The sequence below is a fragment of the Petaurus breviceps genome, unplaced genomic scaffold (assembly GCF_028583685.1).
Source record: "Petaurus breviceps papuanus isolate PSGF00001 unplaced genomic scaffold, PetGlider_PUasm1.0 90630, whole genome shotgun sequence".
In the NCBI taxonomy this organism is placed as follows: domain Eukaryota; kingdom Metazoa; phylum Chordata; class Mammalia; order Diprotodontia; family Petauridae; genus Petaurus; species Petaurus breviceps.
Genome location: NW_027187291.1, coordinates 1,643,545 through 1,669,287, shown reverse-complemented (window position 1 = coordinate 1,669,287; position 25,743 = coordinate 1,643,545). Strand labels below are relative to the sequence as shown.

Here is a 25,743-nt window from a genome sequence, read left to right as displayed (position 1 = left end):
GGCTTCAGAGGAATTTGTCCATTTAACAGAATGTCATTAGGAGTGAGGTTGGCTGCTGAACCTGGGTCCTAAGATGATTAAAGTGGGGCTGTTCTGATGTACAGAGGCAGGTTTCCATCTGCAATGAAGGGGCCTTGATGCAACATGACAATACTGTATTGGAATCTGCCAGTCACTTGCAACACCTCTCACTACCTCTGTCTCTCCAAGACTGTAGATTCAACCAGGAAGAAAGAATGTCAAGCACCAAAGCTATGTGATTCTTTTATTCTTTTTTCTTCAATAAATTTAACAAATATTTATTAACACCTATCATGTACAAGATATTCTGCTTGGCACTAGGGATAAAAAGACCAAAAAAAAAGGAAGAAAGAAAGAAATTTCCCACAAAGAACCTCCATTCTGTTCTCTGGATCACCTGTGACTTCATAGAAAGCACAGATGCAGGTAATAGGAGATCACAGTTAAGCCACCCTAGCAGATTGCCAGGAGGCAGCTAGGTGGCTCAGTGGATAGAATGCTGGGCTTGGAGTCAGAAGACTTGAGTTCAAATTCAGACTCAGACACTTGCTAGCTGTGTGACTCTGAGTAAGTCACTTAACCTGTTTGCCTTAATCCACTAGAGAAGGAAATGGCAAACCACTCCAGTATCTTTGCCACAAAACCCCATGGACAGTATAGTCCACAGGGTCATGAAGAGTTGGACACAAGTGAACAACAACCAAATTTCTAATTTCCCTATTGTCCACTTGGTATACTATATATTTCTGCAATTTCCACCACTATAATTTAAGCCTCATAGTAAGGTTCAGAAGACTCTCCAGGTATCTGGCTTTAATGTCACCTCATACACGTCAAAGTATCTTAGCAGAAAACGAAGCATTGAGCCTTATGCTCTCTTCTACCATAGAAGGGAAATGGGCAAACAGAAGAGGACACAAAGAGGAGGTGAGTTGCCATGGCCAGAATAATAATGACATTTTGGGGGTAAGCAAACCTTCTGTAATTTATAAGTCTTAGGGATGTGATCTGGAGCACAGAGACGTTATGTTCTTGGTGGCTTATACTGGCAAAATGCAAGTTCTGAAAACCTCAGAGTGTACACTACTGATTGACTGCATTAGTGTTGCTTCAAAGACTGGGCCTCACTAAATGTGAAGAGGCTTCTTCATTGACCATCAGGTGATTTTTATAGAGTAGAAGGTGTTGTTCTGGACTTGGAATTAGGATGTCTTGGTTTCCAGTCTTTCTGCCGATACTAGTTATGAGAGACCATGGGCAAGGCATTTCATCGGAGATTCTGCTTCCTCATCTATAAAACAGGGATAACTCCTCAAATGAGATGCATCACGGAATCACAGATTTAGGACTGGAAGGGGCCTTCAAGACTTTCTAGTCCAATCCCCTCATTTTTTTTTTACAGATGAATAAACACAGGCACAGGGAGGTTAAGTGATTTGTCCAAAGTCACATAGGTAGTGTCAGAGTTGGGATTTGAACCCCATTATATAAAGGGCTTTGCAAACTTTAAAACACTATGTAAATGTTAGAGGTAGCATTTTCATGGGCAAGTCACTTATTTTCCCTCTTAGCAGTGCTCAAAAACTGTAAATGACAGAAACATTACTGACCTGCATCAGTGGAGGGGGATTTTACACTGGGAATTCCTTACATTGATGAAAAAAATCACTATTACTCTTTTAGCCACTGCCACTAATAAAAGTATCTCCTAAGATGGAGAAGGGTGGCAATGTGTTGGTGCAAGAAGTGTCCAGTTAGATGAAATCTTGGCTCTTTCAAAAAATTGGAGTATTTTTCTGCACAGGACAATTAGACATTTGTGTAAGTTGGGAAAGGAAGCCTTGTGGGGTACTTTTCTATGGTGAGAGGCCTTAGAAACTGTTCAGTACTAAAGCATTCTGGTAATTTACCCAGTCTGCTATGGTAAGACCTTTGGACCCCAAAGTCAGGCAGTTTAACCATTTTGATATCACTGGGGCCAGAAACCTAAAGTGCATGCTTAACAAATGCTTGGGAAATGAAAGGCAGTTTAAACTATGGTGTCTACCATAGCCAAATTTCCCTGAAAAAAATTGTGACTTCAGAATACTCCTAACAGCAATGAAGTGCAATCTAACCCACCCTGTTTAAAAATGTAGTTCTGGTTGCCAAACACTGACTGAGTGAACCTTATGGACACCTGTGAAATCAGTTTGACCTCCAGAATACATCCTTCTTTTTCCTACATCTCTGTCAATTCAATTCAATGAACATTTATTAAGCACGTACTATGTGCCAGCTAGAAAGAGTGCCAGGTCTGGAGTCAGGAAGACCTGAGTTCAAATCTGACCTCAGATACTTATTAAGCTGTGCCTGGGCAAGTCACTGAAACCCATTTGCCTCATTTCCCTCATCTGTAAAATGAGCTTGAGAAGGAAATAGCAAATCACTATAGTACCTTTACCAAGAAAATTCCAAATGGGGTCACAATGAGTGGGACAGGACTCATCATCAGTGTAACAACAGCATATGCCAGCTATTATGCTAAGAGCAGGAGATATAAAGGAAAAACAGAATAAGCTCTCAAGAAGCTTATATTCAACTGGGGGGAGAGAAAGGGATGTTAAAAGAAGCGTAGAGAGGAGTAAGTACAAGGTCTATAGCAGGTAATATTTGTTACCAGCAGCAAGTCAATTGCCTTTGGCTCCTTGAATCTCTCCCAACCTTGCTGGGCCCCAATCTTGCTGGATTTGAGATGACTTATTTAGGCGAATTTACCCCGCATGCCGGTTTAGCATTAGAATTTAGCTTACACAAGTGAACATTCTCTGTCCTTCCAGGATCCCAGCTTAGTGGGCAGGGATCAGGGGTCTAAATAGTCGAATAGTTTGAAGTTCATATATAAAACTACATGACTTACATGCTTAGCCCAAGTCGTCGTCCCCCCCCCCACCCCCCCCCCCAGCGTCTGTGTCATCTTCTCCCCAGGCTTCTGTCCCCGCGTGCCCTATTTAAAGAAGGATTCACTCCTCACGTGGGCTGTACGTGGTCTACGTGGTAGACTGTTCCTTTCCAAGAGCTCAAGATCTGATTGGAAGGGAGGATGGGGGCTTCTAGAATGCGAAAGGGCTGGGTTAGATGGCCTTTTTCCAATCTCTTTACCAACACTAGGCCAAAAACAATTATAGGTTTGGATCTCTAAAAGACTTGGGGGTCAAGGTACGTGTCACCACTCTTCCCTTCCCCCCGCCTCCCCAGCATCCTGCACATGCAGAACAGGGGAGGGCCGGGTGTTGGCAGGGCACAGGGCACTAACCCTAACTTCCGAGCGTCGTAGGCTGCGCCCCTCCCATCCCGCCCGTGGGGTACTGCACCTTCTTGCCCCTCCCGTGCTCGCCACGCGCCCCGCAGCGCGCGCCGCTTCCTGAGTAGTCCCCTCCCGTGTGCCCCGCCCCGTTCTCAGGAGGCAGCACCCTCGGCTGTAGAGGCGGCCCCAAAAGCATCAGCAGGAACCCCAGCAGCAGCAAGGAGCCCCAGCCCCCACCGTGACCGGGCAGCAGGTGCCTCACCGGCCGGTTCCACCCGCTGTTCTTCCCTTTCCAAGCACACATCTCACCTTCCTTCTCTTGGCCAAGGTCATCAGCCCCTCCAGCCCTCACCCGTGCCCCAGCCTCTCTCCAGTTCCCTCCAAATGCAGGCTGCTGCCACCCTCCCCGAGGAGATCCGTTGGCTCTTGGAAGGTAAAGTCTGGTGCCCTCCCCGCCCCCACCCCGGCTGCAGAGAGTTTTGAGGCGGTGAGGTTGAGAAAGGAAATGAGGCCTTGGGGAATTTGGGGGTAGGCGTCCCCTAGCATAGGCTCCTTGACCCACCTCCCATCATGATCCTCCGCCCAGTCTCACCTTCCTGCTTAAAGTGGGGCTGGGAGAGGTCTCTGGGAGCCTGTAGCCCTGCCAATGGTCTGTGCAAAGGTCGGGGGATGAGGGGCAGGGGAGTCTGGGTTTCTTGTGTACTTGGTGAACCTGAAGGACTCTCCCATCTTACTTGGAGACGGAAGCCAGTGTGACTTAGACTATTTATTTAACCTCTCTGGGTCTCATTTTCCCTATCTCTAAATGAGGGATTTGGGCTAGGCTGCCTCTTAAGTCTCTTCCAAGTACAAATCTGTGATCAGGTGATTCTCTCAGGGGCAGGACCTGCCCTCCTCTCTCAAGAGGTCCTTCAGATCATCAGTTGTGGCATCCTAAAAAAGCATCCTAAGGCTAGTGGGCTGGTCCATGCCCTTTTAAAAGTTATGGCCACATGGAAACTTTTTTAAGTTCCCAAGATTAAAGTAGATTTCACCAACAGGCAGTTGGTAGAAGTGAACTCAGGCAGATGGGACTTTTTTAGATTAAAACGCCACTGAAGAACTCAAAAGTGACAATGATTTTTGTTCTTTTAGCTGACTTTTGAGGATGGGGTCATGGAGTCCATACTTCATTAAGTATCTCTTTATCAGACTATTCATACATAACTATAGTCATGCTTCAGGAGGCATGCTATGATCCCCCATTTCCACTTGAAATAACTTCTTATTTCCCTTAACCTCCTGTTAGTGCTGTTGTGGAAAGAACACAGGCCTTGATTTAAGAGACCTCTTTTGTAGCCCTGGCTCCACTCATGCTGCAACCTTGGGCAAAGGATCTGGGTTCAATTACTGCCTCTGTCATTTAATATCTCCACCAAGTCATTTAACATTCATGGACCTCAGGATTTTTGGATAAAATTAGGGTTTTGCAGTTCTACACAAATTCCATGATCTGGGTTCAAATCCCAAGTTGGGTATATATTGCCTTTGTGACTTTTGGCAAGGAAATCACTTTCTCTTTGTAGGTCTCAGTTTCCTTTTCTGTTAAATGAGGAGGAAAGATGATATTTTACATTCCTTCCAGGTCTGACATTCCACAGTTCAGATAATATCTTTGACAAAGGCCTTCAGTTCCTATTCTCAGCATTAGGTTTCATTTCTGGCTTATTCCTGTGTATTATCATTCTTTACCAGCCAGATGCTGCTTTGAGGTTGAGATACTTAGAATCCATCTTAATTATAACCTCTGTAAAATTTGGCTTTAATAATGAGAAACTGCTTATACATTGAAGAGGTCATTACCTTGGGGTACTTCTTTCTTCACCTTTTGCTTCTTGACACTTTCCTCCACAGTATTAGGCATTTGTATACAAATTACAAGTTCTTTTGGTTTTTGGCTTAGAGGAGGCTGCTGAGGGGCCCAGATTCTTCCCAGTTCTTCCTAAGTCGAATTCACTCTTCAAAGCCAAGGCTAGGAGACTTTATCCTGATTTTGCTAATTATTAGCACTGTCTACCTCTTGGAAATGATTTTGATTTCCTTACTTGCATACATATTATATTTCCCCCCTCCCTAAAATGTAAGCTCTGTATGCTGGGGTTGTTTCATTTTTGTTTTCCCTAGCCTAGCACCTGGCACATAGTAGATGCTTAAAAGTTAGTGGGATTAACTGAAATTCTCCCCTGACCTTGTATTTTCTTTTTACATTGGCATCTCATACATGTGTATATATATTGTATATACATACACAGAGACTATATATGTGTACCATATGCATACTATATGTACACAATATATATACCAAATACATCCAATACATATACATGATATACACACTATGTATACACACATGCGTTTATATATACATATACATACCATATAGACATAGTATATTATTCTCACATTTATACACTATGTAGACACATACTATATATAATCTATACATACACGCTATATATACACATTCTATATGCATATAGTACATATATACCACATATACACACACTATATATACTATTTTTGCACACCACCTATATATAAACATACTTTATATATACACACCACATATACATACAATATGTACACACACTATATATATACATATATATACCTTATATACACTGTATATACATACACTAAACACGCACAAATATATGACTATATATAACAGACTTCTCTAAACTCCTCCACTGCTTTGCTCTGATGAAGGCAGGCCCAGAGCCCTAGGCAGGCCCCTATTTGTTTTGAGCGGCTTTAGCATTGAAAGCTACCCCTTCAGCATTTTTGATGTGCGGCATTTTATTGTTTGGAACTGACACTTTGGTAAACAACTCATTTCTGCACCTGCCACCTTCCTTTAACTTAGATTATTTTCTTGTTAGCTGACTGTTTTTAATTGAAGTCTTCAGATCTCCTTCTAAAGCAGGGCCTTTGTTTGCTGACAAGTATAGCAGGCTATGAATGGAGATTAATTGCATGTCACATACTTCTGTATCAAACTTGCTGTGTCTTAACAATCTGTATGGTGCTTGGGCCTCCTAGTATATAAGGTGGAGTCTGAGGTTAAAATTTAAGGAACTCACTTGGTTAACATATTTGTTAAGGATATTTTTCTGAAAAGTTTACATTTACCTCAAAAAATAGGTAGTGAGGAATAAACATAAGTAAAGATTCTTTTAGTGAGTGTGTTAAGAATTTGTTATTTGTGTGGTTTTTCATGCCTATTACAATATCAGGCAGCTGGTGGTGAAGTGGATAGAATGCTGGGCCTTGAGTCAGGAAGACCTGAGTTCAAATCTGTCTGATCAGCTGTGTGACCTTGGGCAAGTTACTTAACCTCTATTTGCCTTGCTTTCCTCAACTATAAAGTGGGGATAATAATATCACCTACTTTTCAGGGTTGTTTTGAGGATCAAATGTGATATTACCTGTAAAAAGTGCTTAGCACAGTGGCTGACACATAGTAGGCACTATATAAAGGCTTATTTCCTTTCCCCAGCCAATGGTGTACAGCTCCAGGTGCGAATCAGCTGATACTGTCTTCCAGACATGAAAATTTGGGTTGTTAGAACATATAAACACTTCTTTATTAGTTGCTGTTTACTGAGTGGGGGGGGGGGGAGAGAGTGAGAAAGAGAGAGAATGAGAGAGACAGAGAGCAAAAAAGAGAGAGGAAAGAGAGAGAAGGAAGAGAGAGACAGAGAGAGACAGACAGAGAGACAGAGAAAGAGGGAAGAGACAGAGAGAAAGAAAAGAGAGGGGGAGAGAGAAAAGGGGGAGAACACAAGAAAGAAAAATGAGGTGATGGGACTAGATGACATGTAATGCCCCTTCCAGCTCTAAATCTTTGATCTTATGATCAAACATTATAGTTATTTTCAAGTATTTGAAGGGTTTTTATGTGAAAGAGGTATCAGACTTTCTTAACTCCATAGGACAGAACTAAGGGTAGAAATTGAAAGGGGATAGATTATATATTTCAAAGTAAGGAAAAAAACATTTTAACAGCTGAAAAAAAATGGAAAGGGCTGCCTCAGGCAGGTGGTTGGTTCTTCTCTTATTTATCTTTAAGCAAAAGCTGAACATTTACTTTTACATTTAATATTTACCCTAAATGCCCATTTATCACGCAATCAGTAATTTATACCAGTTAGTCAGCTAGCCTTTATTATGCACCTACTCTTTGCTAGGCATGAAGCCAATCTCTAAAGATACAAAGGGAGCAAAAATCCAGTCAAATGCGGTAGGTATATAAACAATTATATACAGACAACATATATACAGGACAGATTGGAGGTAATCAGTGAAGAGAAGATGCTAGCATTAAGGGGGATAAAGAAGGACTTCTCACAGAAGATGGGATTTAAGCTGGACTTAAAACATCCTTGAAGGATGCCAGGGAGGGCAGGAGGTGGAGATGAGGAGAGAGAGAATCCCAGGCATGGGGGACAACCGGTGAAGATGCTTACTTATAGTTGAGACATGGAGTGGATTATTTGAAGAATAAAGAGACAAACCAGTGTGATTGGATCCCAGAATATAGTCAGGGTTGGGGAGTGTGAGGGGGCAATGAGGTGTAAGAAGACTAGAAGGAGAGGAGGTACCAGGTTTTATAGGACTTTAAATGCCAAACAGATATTATTATTATTATTATTATTAATTATGGAGGTGATAGGGAGCCACTGGAGTTTATTAAATATGGGAGTGATATGTGAAGTTAGGTGGTGCAACGGATAGAGTGCTGGACCTAGAGTTAGGAAAACTCCTCTTCCTGAGTTCAAATCCAACCTCAAACATTTACTATCTATGTGACCCTGGACAAGTCACTTAACCCTGTTTGCTTCAGTTTCCTCATCTGTAAAATGAGCTGGAGAAGGAAATGACAAACCACTCCAGTATTTCTGCCAAGAAAACCCTAAATGGGGTTACATAAAGTCAGGTAGGACTGAACAATAACAACAGACAGTCAGATCTGCCTTTAGGAGGATCATTTTTACAGCTGAGTGGAGGATGGAGAGGAATGGGGAGACTTTAGGCAGGGCATGGTTTAGAGTAGACTCATATCTGGCTACAAATTGAACTCAAAGGACCATGGGACTGTACATTTAGAGCTGGAAGTGGTCTCAGCTACCATCTAGTCCAAACCTCCTTTCCCACTTTACAGATGAGGAAACTGAGGTCCATATAGCTTATATGGCTTGCCCATGGTCACACAGCCATTCCATTGAGGCAAATCTTTCCGACTACAAGCCTGGTTCTATTTACACTGCCGTGTGTTGCCTCTAAAGCCCCCTTCAGCCCTTATGTTCCATGATTCTATGTAGGTCCTGATCATTACAAAATCTCTTTGTGGAACTTCTGGGGTACATGAGCTATACCACGAGTGTCATTATAAGTAGGGGGCAGAGAGGGCAGGGACAGATTTTTGAATTTCTACAATGAATCACTAGTTTCATAGACTGAGACACAGGCACCCCAACAGTGATTTAAGAGAGGCCATTTACAGCCATAAACTCAAAACTTGACTTATTTATTTATTGAACAGAATGACAAGAATATTTTCTTCTGATGGAGAAATGTGCTTTTAAAATTTTAACATATTGAAGCAAATGTTTTGAATCATAAAAAATGAACATAATTTCTTACGTTCAGAATGCATCATTTTCCTTAAAAGCTTGGAAATGCTTTATTGGAGTTTTGGCAAAGATCAAAACAATAATAGTCAAGGAAATGGTCTTCTCAAATAGATTCTGTCAAATGCTCCCAATAGAAGTAGTAACTAGTTGCCTATCAACACATAAGTACATTAAAGATAAGTACAGTGAAGGGCATTCTTTGGATTTGTTGAAAGAAGGGGGAATATTCAGGTCTGTTTGTCAAATAACTTCGCTTTTGATGAAGTCAGCTATCTTTCTGTAGCTTGTGATAGTAGCAGCTCCGGGGGAAAAAACAACAGAACGCTGTCGGTGTGCATAATCGTTGTCATAGAGAGATATAAACTTAACCAGTATTTCCTTTGTCTTTCTGGCAGGGCCTCTGAAGCAGAGGCAAAATATGGTGACTGTAATCATTTTTTGGGGGGAGAGGAGGAGCTTTTGTAAACAAGTGGGGCCTGATTGTTGTTCAATGTCTATTGAGTTGGCACCAGTTACCTATAAGGTATAGAAATCCTTCTGTCTGGATTACAAAATAAAGTCCAAACAGGATCAACACATTGTTTTCACAATCTCTTTTAAGATTCTGAAATGCCTATGGTTACTTTAAACCACCTTTGAATGAAATAGCTATTAACCATTTCCTTCCGGATTACAGCCTCCCTTTCTATTGGTTGATGCAGCCAACCTTAAAAATCTGATTCAGTATAGTAAAACCATGGCTCTCTAGAAACCTTTGGGAATGATTGCTCTGAATCCTTGGAATATTCTAACTATTTTGGATGGAGAACTTTCTAAAATGTCTGACGTACAAGAATACTTAAGCAAGATAGAATTTAGTCTTTTCTTATGAATGCTATCAATTATATTATACTGAAATATGGATACCCTCAGTGCCCATTGAGTGTGTCTGCCATACACAAAGTAGCTCTTGCATTTTGGAGAGGTGACATTGGCAAACTTATGGAAAAATATGGGCAAGAGTAAGTACAGGACGGGCAGGCATGGGTGGGTTGCATTCTATAATACTGGAGGGAACACTCACATCGATGAGACCACAGATCCTTTGGGAGATTAAGTAGTGCCAAGGTTGCTATACTTTTTGAGTTGTGTTTTTGGTTTTCTTACTGCTTTCTGCAGTTTTGTTTCTTACATTGCTAGCAGCTGCCATATTCCCAGGTTGTCATTGTATCTGCCTGTAACATCAGCCCCCTTCCCTTTGAAAAGAAAGCTCCAGTTTCTGATTTGCTGTTTCAAATCTATCCTGGGTTTAGAAACCAGTCATCTAAGTTTGCTAGAATTTTCAGTAAAAATAAAAGGAAGTAAGTTTTGAGGGGCTTTCTTGTGAGCAGATTGCCTGATTTTAATGTATAGATTTTGTGACATCTATTTTGACTGCAGAGACCTTTTTTGTTTCCTTGTTTTTGACTATTGTCTGAATAGCCAGATAGGTGAATTATTATTGCATATTTTTCTTGTTTCCAAAGATTCATGATGTATTTTTTCTTCTTTAAATATCTTAATTCAATCAATAAGCACTTATTAAGTACCAACTATATATAAGGTTCTGATAGATGCTGGACATACCAAGACCAGAAAACAAATAACCAGCTCCTTATCTCAAAGAGCTTATAGCCTCTTGATCAGAAACAATATACACAGATAAATTAATACAAAGGTATGTACCTACAGGCAGTCTGTTCCAGTGGAGAGAGTGTTAAATATAGAGTTAAAGTTAACCTTTCCAAGCTCCAGATTTTTCATCCATATAAGAGGGTGGACTAGATGACTTCTAAGGTTCCTTCCAAGTCATGTAGGGGGCACCATAGTGCACAGAGCCTCCACCCTGAAGTCAGGAAGACTGCTCTTCCTGAGTTCAAATCTGGCCTCAGACATTTATTAGCTGTGAGACTTAGGGCAAGTCACTTAACCCTGTTTGCCTCAGTTTCCTCATCTGTAAAGTGAGTTGAAGAAGGAAATAGCAGACCACTCCAGTTAATAGGGCACCAACCTTAGGGTTATTGTGAGGCTTCAATGAGATAAGATATATATAGTGCTTTGCAAAACTTAAAACAATATATAAGTGCTAGCTATTGTTATTTTTTAGTATTATGAAAGAAGTTAGGTTTGACATTTTAGCATGTTTATGGAGTCTTTAAAAAAAAAGAATATTCTCATTTGTGGGTCTTGTTTTTCACATCTTGGAAACCACCAGATGGAAAGTTCTACAAGTTTAGCTATTTTATCCTTTCTATGTTGTTTTCCCTCTGTTTCAGATATATTGCCTGCTTTATCTAGTATGTCAGTGCTGTGGGATAGGTTGGGTGGTTCCACCAGATGGTTTGTCAAGCTTTAAGTTGCTCAGTTCCATTGTCTAAGTTTATTCTTAAATTTGTGCAAGGGAAAAGATAGTGAAGGCTGATGGTAAGTCATTTGCTAATGATGTAACTTTTTATTCTTTGGTATTTTCTTTATTATCTTTTTATCCATCTAGTAAACAATTTTTTTTAACATTCACTTAAAAAATTTTGAGTTCCATATTCTTTCCCTCCCTCATTTCCCTTCCTTTTCCTTGAGAAGGCAAGCAGTTTGATATTGATTATATATGTGCAGTCATGCAAAACATTTCTACATTAGCCAGATTGCAAATAAAAGGCAGCCCAACCTCCCAAGAACAATAAAGTTTAAAAAAAGTATGCTTCAATCTGCCTTCAGATTCTATCAGTTCTTTCTCTGGAGGTGAATAGCATTTTTCATCATAAGTCCTTCAGAATTTCCTTGGATCGTCTTATTACTGAGAATAGCTAAGTCATTTACAGTTGATTATCATACAATATTGCTGTTAGTATATATAATGTTCTGGTTCTGCTCATTTCACTTTGCATCAGTTCATCTAAGTCTTCTAGTATTTTCTAATCACTAAGCAGCTTAGCCTCTTATTGAGACGGTTGTCTTAGCATAGAAACACCATGGAAAAATGAAGTTTTTCTGTGTTCTCATGAGCCTTTTCCTAAAATATAGTGAGATTTAGGGATGGGGGTGGGTGCTGTAGGATGCAGTAGTTCAGAGGAATGATGGAGGCAGCTAGTTGGATAAACCCTGGACCTAGAATCAGGAAAGCTTGACTTCAAATACATCCTTAGATACTGACTCTATGACCCTGGACAAGTCACTGAACGTCTATTTGCCTCAGTTTCCTTATCTGTAAAATGGGGATAATAATAGCACCTACCTCCTAAGATTGTTGTGAGGGCAAAAGAAAATATTTGCAAAGTGCTTTGCAAACCTGAAAGTACTCTAGAAATACTAGACATTATTATGGAAGGAGGGAAATCCATACCCAGGAAGAAGGGAAGGAAGAAACTCACTGAGACCTGGAAGTCATTTAATGTCTTTGAACTTCATCTTTTAAATGGCCTGAATAACTCAGAGCAAAGTGTATGGACAACTGGAATTGGAAAGACCTGGTTCTTCCTCCAACGCATTCCAGCTGTGTCACCATGGGCAAGTCACCTGCCTCTCAGAGCCTCAGTTACTTCTATAAGACTCAGTTAAAGAAGAGTTTCTGATCTTGATCAGTACAAGAATTCCCCATACTGAGGAAATCATACACTAGGACTAAAAGCAAACATAAAACCCAAGGGGGATTGGCAGGTTTAAGGAACTGTGCAAAACACCCAGAAATCCCTGAATGAAATTCAAGGGGTTACATGCTTTTCAGGTAGAGGAAACTGTGTTTAGTTAAAAAAATTGTTGTTTGGTTATGTTTGACTCTTTGTGACACCATCTGGGGTTTTCTTGGCAAAGATATTGGAGTGGTTTGCCATTTCCTTCTCCAGCTTGTTTTATAGGTGAGAGAACAGAGGCAAGCAGGGTGAAGTGACTTGCCCAGGGTCACACAGCTAATAAGTGTGTGAGGCCAGATTTGAATTCAGGAAGCTGAGTCTTCCCGACTCTAGGCCTGGCACTTTATCCCATTGTGCCATCTTGATGCCCTGGTTAAAAATTATCAGGCATGAGTGACTTTAAGACAGGCATGAAGGATGAAAAGAGGCATCCTGATATGGAAGAATGAGGACTAGGCTTGGAGTCAGCCTGAGTTGAAGTCCTGCTAGCTGAGTGACCATTAACAAGTCACTCTATCCCTCATAAACTTCCCCCAGATCACACTCTGAAACAGTAAGTTATGCGTAGAGGGAGTTTTCACAGGAGGAGTTCCTTACATCAATGGAATTGGTCAGTCAAGAAACATTTGTTAAGCTCTTACTATGTGCCACGTACTAGATTAAAAATAAAAGAGGAAGTAGCATCCTACTTACAAAATTTCTTCCATATCCACTTTGAAAGTTCACGTATTTGACTGGAGATGGTACCACAGATGACTAACGTGGTGTTTTTTAAAAGTGCTGCTTAGGGTGTTTGAAACTTGGGAAGCATTTTCTTAGGAAAAGAATGTTATACTTGGTGTTTAGGTTTCTAGGGCAGCCCACAAATTAAACACTAGTATATTTGAAATATAATCTCTTTTGTAGAACTTAACCACCAAATATAATAATACAGTTATCCCTTCTACATCATGACTTTCCCCATTGAAATTTAGATTATATTGTGGGTCAGCATAAGAAGTTAAATGAGAATTTTGGGGGGAGTTTTGTGGAAGACATAGATGACATTCGAAAGTCAGCAGAAAAAGTTTAGAAACTCAGCAATGCATGAAACATATGTTTAGTATTGTATGTCAACCAGCATTTTACAATAAGGTTCTGTAAAAGAAAAAGAAAAAACTGAGACTTTTTTGTTATGAAAGGATGGCCAAAAATTTTACACAGATTTTCTAGCCCCTAACCCCCACAATGTGTAAGGAATAACTGTATTTCTTTGAGGAAATGTGCTCAGAGCTCCAATATCAGAAAAGGCGATTTTTGCCATCTCTCCATCCTCCCACCTGACAGGCAATGAGAGCTGGGGCTTCCAAGTCACTGGTTTTGGGGTAAGGGATCCAGCAGCACAAGGTTCATAAATGTAATGAGCAATTCTTTTGCCTAAGAAAAGCACCAACAAAAATGCCTTTGCAACACTATATGAAATCACTTTTTCTTTTAAAATAATAATAGCTAGCATTTATATATTGGTTTAGGATTTACAAAAGGCTTTGTGCTATCTTATTTAAACCTCACAACAAATCTGTAAGTTCTACTATTATTTCCCATTTAACAGAAGAAACTAAGGCAGAGATCAAGTAGTTTGCCCAGGTTTTGACAAATGGAAATGATATATGGTAGGACTTGAAATCAGGTCTTTCTGACTCTGAATCTAACAGACTATCTACTATGCCCACATACCTGCTTTTTTAAATCATCTTTTAAAAATCAATTGGGGGAGATCTTAGATAGCAGATCAAGAAGAAGTGAGGGAGAAACTTTGGGCTACTTCATGAGTGGAGACCCTGGACACAACAAGGTTGCTGCTGGAGACAATGATGCTTGAAGGGGGATTGGTGGGGATGGAGATATAGGGCAGCATTGGGGTGGAGCTCCATTTAGGTACAGGTATAAGTAGGAGGAAGTGGGCCCCCTAGGAATTTCCTATTATAACTAATTACCCTCGTTAACTTGATGCTATAATAAAAATATCTTGCATTTATATAGTGTTTTAAAGTTTGCAAAGTGCCATATTTATGTTATATCATTTGATTCTCATAACAACCCTGGGAAGGAGATGCTATTATTATTATCCCATTTTATAGACGAAGAAACTGATGCAAACAGAGTTTCAGTGACTGCACTGACTCCTCTAGTAAGTGACTGAGGCAGAATCTAAACACAAGTACTCTCTCTGGACTCCAGAGTTAGAGCTCAGAGCTAGAGGCACTCAGCCACCTAGCTGCCCCATGCCATCCAAGCCCACTAAGATGCCCTGGGTGTTCCCTCTCTTTACAGCTCTGCAGGGGATAGTTGAGAGCAGAAAAATGGAGTTGGAACCCTGGAGGGGAAAAATGGAAGTGGGAAGGGGAAGGAATAAAGATGGGGCCTTGGATGAGTAGTAGGAATGGGGGAGATAAAAAAGGATAAGAGTTGGGGCTTCTGAGAAGAGAATGAGAAACAGGAATCAGGACTGGGGAGGGAGGTGAAGAACTGGTTCCTTCTTTCCCCTTGCAATCTCCTGACAGCTCCTTGTGGATGGATGGATTCTGACAGACTAACTGCATTGGAAGGAGTGAAGTGAGAAGGTGGGGAGTGGGCTTAAGGCAGGAATTCCCCAGAGACAGTGTAACTGGGCTGGCAGGCATTTGGTGAAAGGGAAAACAGTCCTGGAAAAGGGGGAGGGTTTGTTCTATGGCATTGAAAGCATCTGCAAATTAGGTATGGATTTTAGAATCCCTGAAAGTGTGGAACTAGAAAACCTTGATATGGTTAGCTCAGTGGTTGATTTTTAAAATTAATCAGCAGACACTTATTAAGTGCTTACTGTATGCCAGGCACCATGCTAGGCTGTTGTTGTTGTTGCGTTTGTCCTTTGTTTTCAAAGAGGACCATGGCATCAGGGAAATGATGACATGACTTGCATTTGACTTTGATTTGAGTGAGGGAGGACTGTGCAAGGTCTCTATCCTCACTTTCTCCTCCAGAGCCATCTGGATCCAGTGATCAGATATTCATCAGGATGACCATGCTAGGTGATGGGGTTGTAAACACAAAGAATGAAAGTTTCCAAACTCAAGGACATTCTAATGGCCCTTCAACCCCAGACCTTTGTGACAGGGGCATACTAATATTCTAGAAACATAGGTGGGAATGTGTCACCATTTCAGACAGGTATTCCGCTAAAATGCTTTAGAAATGTTTGTGCAGCTACAGAAACTCAAATTTTTTCTGCAAAATGCTTCCTCCAGTCAAATTGAGTGGCTCTTGGCCTGTGGAAACGTTTGCAGAACATTTGGCCATTCCTTGCTTCAATTCAACTTTTACTTCAATAAATGACTGAAACAAATGTTTCTATTTTTGAAGTACTTCACAGCAAATAAAATTATGATAATTGAAAATAAATGCTCACTTTGTTGTAACCAAATGAAATGGAAGGCTAGTATTTTTTTGTGACTGAAGAAAAAAGTAATTTTTTTTTACTATTTAGATAGATTAGGGCAAATCACTTGATATCTGTGGGACGTAGTTTATTCATCTGTAAAATGAAGGGGCAAATGGACTAGATGGATCTCTTTAAAGTCCCTTCTAGTCTAAATTTCATGATATTCTGAGCAGTTATCATTAATTTAGTTTCTCACTTGAAATAACAAGAAGACTTGGAACTTTAGCATGACAAAAAGAGACATTTTTCCTTTTAAAAATTCTGCTTTTAACAGTTGTACTGAAAAATTTTGCCTACGGTTATCTATGTAAAGCACATTGCAAACCTTAAAATGCAATATAATTAAGTTATTTGATACATGGAGTCATTAAATTTTGGGAAACCTCAGAAATTTTCAACAGCTTACTTATATACATCTTGAGTTGTACTTGCCCATATTTATAGTTTACTTGTCTATCCTTGTCCAAATATGTATCTTTAATATTCCTATATAAATAGGTCAAGATAACCTAAGAGAATGCATTCAGAATCTCCATTAGTCACTTAACCTCTTTCTGCCTCAGTTTCCTTAACTATAAAAAGGGGATAATAATAGCGCCTACCTAGTTGTTATGAGGATCAGCTTAGAACTTTTGTAAAATGCTTAGCCCAGTGTCTGGCCCACAGTAGGAACTTAATAAATATTTGTTTCCTTCATTCCCTTTGGAAATACAGTTACAGTTTCTTTCCCAGTCCTAAAGATCTTATGAAGAAAGCAATAAAAATTTATAAAGTTTCTTTTAGGTTTCTGGGCTGGTTTCCTTTAGGTCCTTTTTGTTGTTGTTCAGTCATTTTTAAGTGACATTGGAGTGGTTTGCCATTTTTTTTCAACCAGATCGTTTTACAGATGAGGAAATTGAGGCAGACAGGGTTAAGTGACTTGCCCAGGGTCTCACACACCTAGTAAGTGTCTGAGATCAGATTTGAACTCAGGAAAATAGTCTTCCTGACTCTAGCTAGCCTGGCACTCTATCTACTGTGCCACCCAGCTGCCTTCTTTTGGTCCTAGACACATTTATGGGCTAATTTTTTAAATTTTTTTTTTTCCGATCTACAATAATTTTATTGTAACAGAGAAAGCAGGCTGCATAAAGGCCTGCATGATTACAATGGAGGGTGGTCTTTTCCAGGCTGAAGTCTGAACTTGGCTATAACACAGAGAAGCTTACAACCACAGCTCAAAATACTCATCTCCCAGGACTGACTGCCGCATACAGACTTGTCATAAACAGACTATTTATTGCACAACCATGTTGCTGAGGTCTGGTGGGAAGGTGGCATAAAGGTGACGATTAAAAACTTTACCATGATGCTGATTTTACCACATGCTCCTCCTCCATCCATTGCTGAGAAAGGGGAGGAGGGAATGCTTACTTCTTAAATTATATTTTACTTAATTCTTCAAGTATATGGATCCTGATAGGAATGTTTTGAAGGTCAAATCAAGCAGGGGGAGAGAAACTAGAGCAGATTTGGATCTTTGGGTCAAAGTGAAAAGACAGCAATAAGGATAGGGGTCAAAGGGAAAGTTAAAGTCTTAGCTGTCTGACGGGTGAGAGCCACCTCCCATTTCCTGTTATTTCTTAGAGCCAAGAGGCTGCACAACAGTGGCTTCAATGGTCCAAGGTGCCTCCATCAGTCATGGGAGGCCGGGAAGAGGTGGAAGTCAGAACTGGGTGAGTCTTCTTTGGAAGCTTTTAGCACCACAGAGATTATGGTTACATGGGCTAAGTGATATTTATTACCTAGATTAAAGCTCTTGAACAACATTGTAATGCCAGGAGATCTAAGACTGGGGAAAGAGGAAAGGCAGAGGAATTCTGGTTTTTTGGTAGAGTTTCTGTAAACAAAATCTTTTGGAAAAGTTGTGGAGGATGGGATGGGGAGTTTGGGTTAGACCCACAAAGCTCCAAACACTAGTTTCAGATGCCTTTAACCTACTCACAGGTCTTATTTTGAGATAATTTCAATGGCTGAGCATTAAGCACTATGGTTGAAAGGAATTCTCACACCACTCCTATCCTCACCAGCTCAATCATCTCTCTGAGTCTCAAATAGCAGAATCTGAAGGTGCGAAGGTCATCTCTGCTCCTTTAATAATAAACACCAGGGAGAGTTATTTGCTGACTTGGTGAATGGCATGGGCAAGGTATCCTACATTGCCCGACGTGACCCCTGCTACAGAAATGTGGCCATCTTTTGTCATATAGATGAAGAACTCCTTGGTCAGCCGTTCCACCTGCTCAGGTTTCAGGCCTGTGAAACAGAACATGCCAATCTGGTCAGTGATGTGCTGCCAATTGTGGGAGGAGCCCTCTTTTTTTGAGGTTGGAAAGCAGTCAGGTCTGCATGCTGATGATGCGATCTGCTATGCCTTTGACCTCTTGCAACCACTGGCTCCTCAGATCAGGACTATTCAGGATTGTGGCAGCAATCTGGGCCCCATTGAGAGGGGGGTTGGAATACATGAGACGAATCAGGATTTTCAACTGGGATTCTACCCTTTTGGCTTCATCAGCATCTTTACAAATCATGGTAAAGGCTCCCACATGTTCACCATACAAGCCCATGTTCTTGGCATATGACTGACAGAGAGAGACGTTAATGCCCTGATCAATGAAGTGGCGAACAGCCCAGACATCCTTATTGCCATATCCACTGGCAAAGCCCTGATATGCCATGTCAAAAAAGGCAAAGAGCTTCCTTTGCTTTACCAAGGATGCTGTTTCTTTCCACTGTTCAGGACGAGGATTGACTCCAGTTGGGTTGTGAGCATGCAGAAGGATGACACTTTGCTCTGGGATTTTTGAAATGTCTTCCAAGGCTCTGGTGAAGTCAAAGCCATAAGTCTTGGGGTCGTAGTAACGATAGCCATTCAGCTACATGCCAGCATTCCTGAAGATGGGGCTGTGATTTCCCTAGGATGGTTCTGGAAGATAGACATCCCAGCGGAATTTGAAGAACCATTGCAGAAAACTGGCTCCCACTCTCAGTGCTCCAGTTCCAGAAATGGTCTGTACAGTGACATATCGTTTGCTTTTCACAACTTTGTTATTTTCACCTAGTGCCAGCTCTGCTGAGGCCTTGCAGAATTCAGCCAGCCCTGTGATGGGCAGGTACTCTTTGTACATGTTCTTCCTTGCAATCTGAGCCTCTGCCTTACGGACACTTGGAAGAACATAAGGCTTCCCATTGTCGACTCGGTAGGCCCCAACTCCCAGATTCATCTTCTTGCTGTTGGTGTCCCTCTTAAATTCTTCTGTAACCCCCAAGATAGGGTCTGGGGGGTCCCATCTCTACATGGGTCCACCAAGAATTTGCTCTGGTGGTGGCAGCCACGCCGAGGCCCGGATACAAGGAGGAGGCTCCGGAAAGCAGGCATCAGGAGTGCAGCAGCGCCATGGCGAGCAGAAAGAAGGAAAGATGAGTGACTGTGGGCGAGAGGGCTGGCAGACACGGGCACACACAACCTCCTCTGCCGGTCAGATGAAGGTAAAGCTATGGGCTAATTTATAAGTGAGGTGGTGTTATATGGTGGAAGAAGTTTACAGTAACTGATCCAATGGTAAGGTGCCTTATTTCTAATCCCTTCCCTCTTCATTGTTAGTAGTGCATTCATTCCCAAATATAGCCAAAGGACAGAGTAAATTCTTATCATATTATCCTTGTACAGTTATAAGAACCATAGACTCTCAGAGCTGGAAGGAAGCTTAGGATATAAAACATTAGGTCTGACTGGAAGGAATCATAGAACATGAAATTTTAGAGCCAGAAGGGAGTTTAGAACACAGGATGTCAGCTAGGAGGAGACTTAGGTCCTAGAATGTTAGACCTGGAAGGGCCTTGGATATAGAAGATCGGGGCTGGAAGTGACATTAGAGACCATCTAGTTGGAACTCTTTCATTTGATAGGGGAAGAAACAGAAGGATGCCTTTTTAGCCCTCTTATTATCAGGCAAGCGTGTGCCACTTGTATTTCAACAATTCTGAATGCTGAGGGGATGACACAGAGATGAATAAATCGCAGTCCTTGTCTTCAAGGAACTTATGGTAGTGGGGGCATAAAAGAAATACAAAGAATACGTAGGGTTTGAGAGGGCTGTAAACTTAGTTATGTCAACAGCATGAAGCAGCAGCTGGAAAAGCTAATGTGCTCCTAGAATGTATAACTGTCTTAATGAGAGAGATGATGATCCTGCTTTACTCTTCTGGTCACTCCACATCTGAAATTCAGCTCTGAGTGACATTTTAAGGTGGGCATTGACATGCTGGAGCTGTCCTGTGTTATCTCATTGAAGCCTCACAACAAAACCCATGACTACTGTGAGGCAGAGATCAAGTGACTTGCCCAGGTTTTGACAACTAGAAATTATATATGGTAGGATTTGAATTCAGGTCTTTTTGACTCTGAATCTAACAAACAACCTACTAGTGCAGTGAGCAGAAAGGGACTCAAAACCACATTATATAAAGAAAATTAAAAGGAGCCAGAGATGTTAAGCCTAGAAAGAAGATGACAGTGGACAGGGAAGTCTAGTGGGGCCAGTGATGTCTGTATCAACTTTAAAGGATTGCCACAAGAAAGAAGGAGTGCTTAGCCTTGGATCAAAAAACTAGACTCAGTAAGTGAAAGTTTTAAGGCAAGGGTTTTTGACCAGGGATCTGTGAAGTTTCTTTTTTTTTTAATTGATAACTATTTAAATCAAAGAAGTTTACTTTGTAATCCTATATATTTTATTTTCTGCATTTAAAAACATTTTTCTGAGAAGGGATGCATAGGCTTTATCAGAGAGCTACAGGCGTCCTGGAAAAATTAAAAAAAAAAAAAAGGTTAAGAATCCCTGTTTAAGAGTAGGCACATTTTTGGCTCCACATGAGGAGGGATTTGCTGACAATAAGAGCTGCCCATTAATGAAACAGTTGGTGAGTTCCTATTCAGCAAAAATATTCAGCTAGAAGTTGGATCGCCACTTCTTAAGGATGGGGAGGGAATTCATCCATTGGGTATAGAACTGTGATATCAGTTATCAATATCAGATATATGATATCAGACAATCCATAAAAATGATAGTCAAGATCATGCCCTACTCTGGAATTTGGTGATTATTACTCTGTAGTTTTCATACTCTATCCAGAGGTTCCCAAACTTGTTTGGCCTATTGCCCCCTTTTAAAAAAAATTTACCCCTTTGTAAATTTTAAATCTACTTTCTTTAACCCTGTTATTTTTTTTGAAATTTGTGTCACCTGAGGCTACTACTGACCCCCTCCTCAATAGTTCCAGCGCACCCCAAGGGGAGGTATTGCCCACTTTGGGAACCCGCGTGTATACTATAGTAACTACAAATATGAGGTACAGATCAGTGCTCCCACCCTTTACCTTACACTTATACTTATGTGTGCAGGTTTCATATCTCTCTGGGGAAATATAAATTCTATAAGGGCATCTTCAGCATTCATCTCTAAAGAAGAGGCATTAACACCTACATTATCATCACTCCCCAAAGAGCACAAGGCTTTTCCATCTGGCTTGTGTCTGAAACCTTTCACATGTATTGTGTCTCCCATTAGTATGTGAGGTCCTTGACAGCAGGGATTGTCTTGATTTTCTATTTATATCCATAATATTTTTCACATAACAAATGTCTAATAAATACTTCATTCATTCATTCATTTAGCATAGTGTCTTGCACAATTAGTACTTTGTGTGTGTTGAATTAAAACAAAGTACATGAGCTTATTGGAAGAAAGATCACTTCTGACTGGGTCAGCCTTACTATGATAATTGTTCAGTTGTACAGCTATGTGACACAGGGCTGGTAATTTAATCTCTCTGGGCTTCAGTTTCTTCATTTATAAAATGAGGAAGTAGAATTAGATGACTTCAAAGTACCCTTCCAGCTCTCTTTAGACGATTCTGTGATCCCCTAACTCTCCCAACATTATCAAATATTTACTTTGTTCATACTTTACAAGTTAACTTATTGTCTTCTCTAATAGAATATATGCTTCTGCATATCAAGGACTCTTTCATTTTTACCTTTATTTCTCAAACGTCTAATAAATGCTCTTTGGCTGTTTGATGGAAGGAAAGTGATTTTTGCTCACTTTCAAGAAGCCATTTAAAAGTGTAAGACATCATAATAAAAATTTTAAATGACTTTTGATACTTAAAGGGTTCTAGACCTTCCCCTCACTTTTGGCTTGCATTCTCATTGACTGAGAAAATGCCCTCACTTTGTCCATAGTGTCTCTAAAAACTCTAGAACTTAGGGTACTATGGTAATAATATTGATGATACACACATATAATAAGGAATCAGATCGTTGGTGGTGTTCTGTATGCTTGATCTGCAAAACTTCCACCTTCAGAGGCTGAATTTATCTTGTCTTTGAGATGATTCTAGGAGTTTTCATATCCTGCTATTGACTTATGGCTTATTTATTATTTAGATGGCAGATTTTATTTGCTTGGGAGAAACTCCCTTTGCTAATGCAGATTAGTTATTTCTTTGTAATCAAGAATCTTAGAAAATTGTCTAAGGACTTTGACAGGTTAACTAAGTTACCTGGAGTTTTATAGCTACTATGTGTCAGACAGAGGGTTTAAACTCAGATATTTTCCTACCCTGTATATGTATGTGATGGACCTGCATGTAAGGCAGCACTGGTGTCTTACATTGAGTATTTCCATGTTTCAGTGACTTTATGATCTTAACCCTCCAGTGGTGCAACTGGACATGCACCCATACCTTTTTGTTTGGTACAATGCTTGTCTTCCAATAAACCTTCCAAAAAGATTTGCCCTGCAGAGTAGAAGTCTTCCACTAGGACTTTAAACATGTTAGGGATTTCTGGGCTCCTCTTGGGTATTCTGTATGTTATTCTTTTTTTTTTTTTTTTTAAAGCAATTGGGGTTAAGTAACTTGCTCAAGGTTACACAGCCAGTTATTTTTGGGTGTGGTGCTAAGTATCTGAGCCCGGATTTGATCCCCAGGTCATCCCGACACTGGAGCCGGTGCTCTTACTCACTGTGCTACCTGGCCACCCCTCTGTATGTTATTCTTAACTTTTTTTTTGCTTTTTTTTGGAGGGCAATTGGGGTTAAGTGACTTGCCCAAGGTCACATGGCTAGTTTTTGTGTTAAATGTCTGAGGTCTGATTTGAACTCAGGTCCTCCTGACTCCAGGGCCAGTGCTCAATTCACTGCGCCACCTAGCCGCCCCTATCCTTAACTCTTGATACTCAACTAATCCACTTCTTCTTTCTGATCATCCATATCTTAGATATTATTTTTATGCCATTTCTTGCTCCTGTATCCCTTATGGAAATATGCTGTAGCCCATGTTCACATTCAATTCTTTAGAGATTTTCTGTTTTGTGATTTGAAGTTAGTAGCTCAAGGACAACTAGATGGCAAAGTGGAAACAGCACTGGGCTTGGAATCAGGAAGACGTCATCCTCATGAGTTCAAATCCCATCTCATACATTGACTAGCTGTGTGACCCTGGGCAAGTTACCGAAACTTGATTGCCCCAATTTACTCATTTGTAAAGTGAGCTGGAAAAGGAAATGACAAATCACTGTTGTAAAGTGAAGACTGTAGTATGGTAAGTCCAAGAACATCCCAGATGAGGTCATGAAGAGTTGGACATGACTGAAACGACTCAGCAACAGCAAGCATCACCAGGAGAATTTATCATTAAAAATATTGGGATTTGTGCTAGGGATCAACTTGGGATTTTTGAAAGCAACATGCAGTTTTCCAATTGTAATATAGCTCTCCTTCTAATGATTTCTGGATTTGGTTGATTTTCTATCTGGGGTACCTGTCTAAAAGCATTCCCCTACTTTCTTATTAGCTACATGTGACCTTAAACAAATCCTTTCCACTCCCTGAGATTGTTTCTTCATCTGCGAATGGAGATAAAAACTTATATTAATTCTATCTAGGAAGATCAAATAAAATAGTGTTTGAGAAAAGATTTCAAAACTGGCTTGACATAAGCTAGGTGCCTTGGTATATAGAGCTCTGGACCTGGGCTCAGGAAAATGAATTTAAATGTGGCCTCAGATACTGACTAACTGTATGACTCTGGGCAAGTCACTTCACCTTTACTTGTTTTATGTTTCCTTATCTATAAAATGGGAACAATAATAACAACTATTTCCCAGGATGGTTGGAAGGACACAAGTGAGATAATATTTGTAAAATGCTTTGCAAACTTAAAAGTGATATATAAATGCTGTTATTATTATGTAAACTAATATATTGATAAATTTTTCATTATTTCATTACAACCTAAGTATTTGAAGTTGGCCAATTTGGGATCCATGATTTTTTTCTCAAAATAAACTGCATTCCAATCAGAAGTAGACTGGGTACATTTAGGCCTTCTTTTTCTTCCAGGATAAGTCAAGGACCTGGTAATTCTGGCAGTTTTCCCAATTGTCAGTACAGTCATTTTCCTCTGTATTGTATACATTAGGGGAGAATAGAGAAGGTATGTGTCCTTTAAAATTAGGGTCACTGTGATTAACACACAGTGATTTGGTGTTATGCATGTTCCTGCCAGCATGACCCAGATTTGTAATGTATGTTTGAGCCGGATTTACAGTTTTCTTTGTGAATAGTCTTTTCTCTCTTGCATGTGTGGTCTCTCACTCCATTACACTATGTAATCTGATTGATATTATACCTCTTAATAAATTTGTTTTCTTTGAATGCCTGCTTTTTTGGGTGCTTGATTTTGTATTTCTGGTTTTAATTCAATGGTGTTTGTTAAGATTTCCTCATGGTTTCCTGCTGGCCTGTCAATTTCTGTGACTATTTTGCAACATTTATATGTTTATGAAATTTGACAAGCTATTCCTTCTGCCATCCATGATCATGTTTAATATTAAAATATAATTTATTTAGGAAAAAGGGTCTGCTTTGTGGCTGACATGTGCCTTAGCTTTCTAAGCTGACAGGGTCCTAGACTGACATGAATTACCTTGTATACACTTTTTCAAAAATAAGGAAATAATGGCCATCCTTGAATACCCTTAGTAGTTTTTCCTCTTTCTCCCTTCAATTCCTCTTCTTTCTTTTTGAGTCATGTTTATTTCCTTCTAGATGTAGAAGATTACCTGATAGAAGGTTTGCAGAATGAGAACCTTAGTACCAGCGCATGGGAGAACAGAGATGCAATTTTACGGGGCTTTCAGCAGATAAAAGCCAGGTTTGTCAAAACCCATTATTATTACAATTGTTATTAATATTTCAGATGAAGTATAATCTACTGTGGTAGACATTTGATAAATGTAGTAAGAGAAAGTATGAAGATACAGTTAATTATCTGTGTAGCCTAAGGTAATTAGAGGACCTCTTTGGAGCCTCAGATAACTCCATTGACCTTTATTAAAGATCTTTCCATTTAACTAAAAAAGTTGGCAAGGATTAAAATTATGCCAATCCATATATCTTCAGGAAAAAGTATACTTGACAGTAAGTAGAAAGAGACCCCTTGGTTTATCTTCTCAACCTGTGGTCTCTTTCATTATCTCCTTCCCCACTAGAAGGGATTTTTATATCAAGCTTTGCATGTGTATATCTTTTGAATACGTGGAATAATCTA

At 40.2% G+C, this 25,743-nt stretch overlaps 1 protein-coding gene and 1 pseudogene across 3 annotated transcripts in view; one reads left to right on the top strand and one right to left on the bottom strand.

The window, feature by feature from the left end:
- Positions 1-3,271: 3,271 nt before the first annotated feature.
- SKAP1 (src kinase associated phosphoprotein 1) overlaps positions 3,272-25,743 on the top strand; it is a 391,122-nt gene continuing 368,650 nt past the window's right edge. For 2 of the 3 annotated variants that reach the window (XM_069064333.1, XM_069064332.1), the window contains exons 1-2: positions 3,278-3,740; positions 25,242-25,347. In XM_069064333.1, the coding sequence (XP_068920434.1) occupies positions 3,692-3,740; positions 25,242-25,347 (155 nt within the window). In that variant the 5' untranslated portion in view covers positions 3,278-3,691. Of the gene's footprint in view, positions 3,741-25,241; positions 25,348-25,743 lie in introns of all 3 variants that reach the window. The other variant, XM_069064334.1, reaches the window with a different exon arrangement.
- LOC138143078 (aspartate aminotransferase, mitochondrial pseudogene) lies at positions 17,980-19,655 on the bottom strand (annotated as a pseudogene).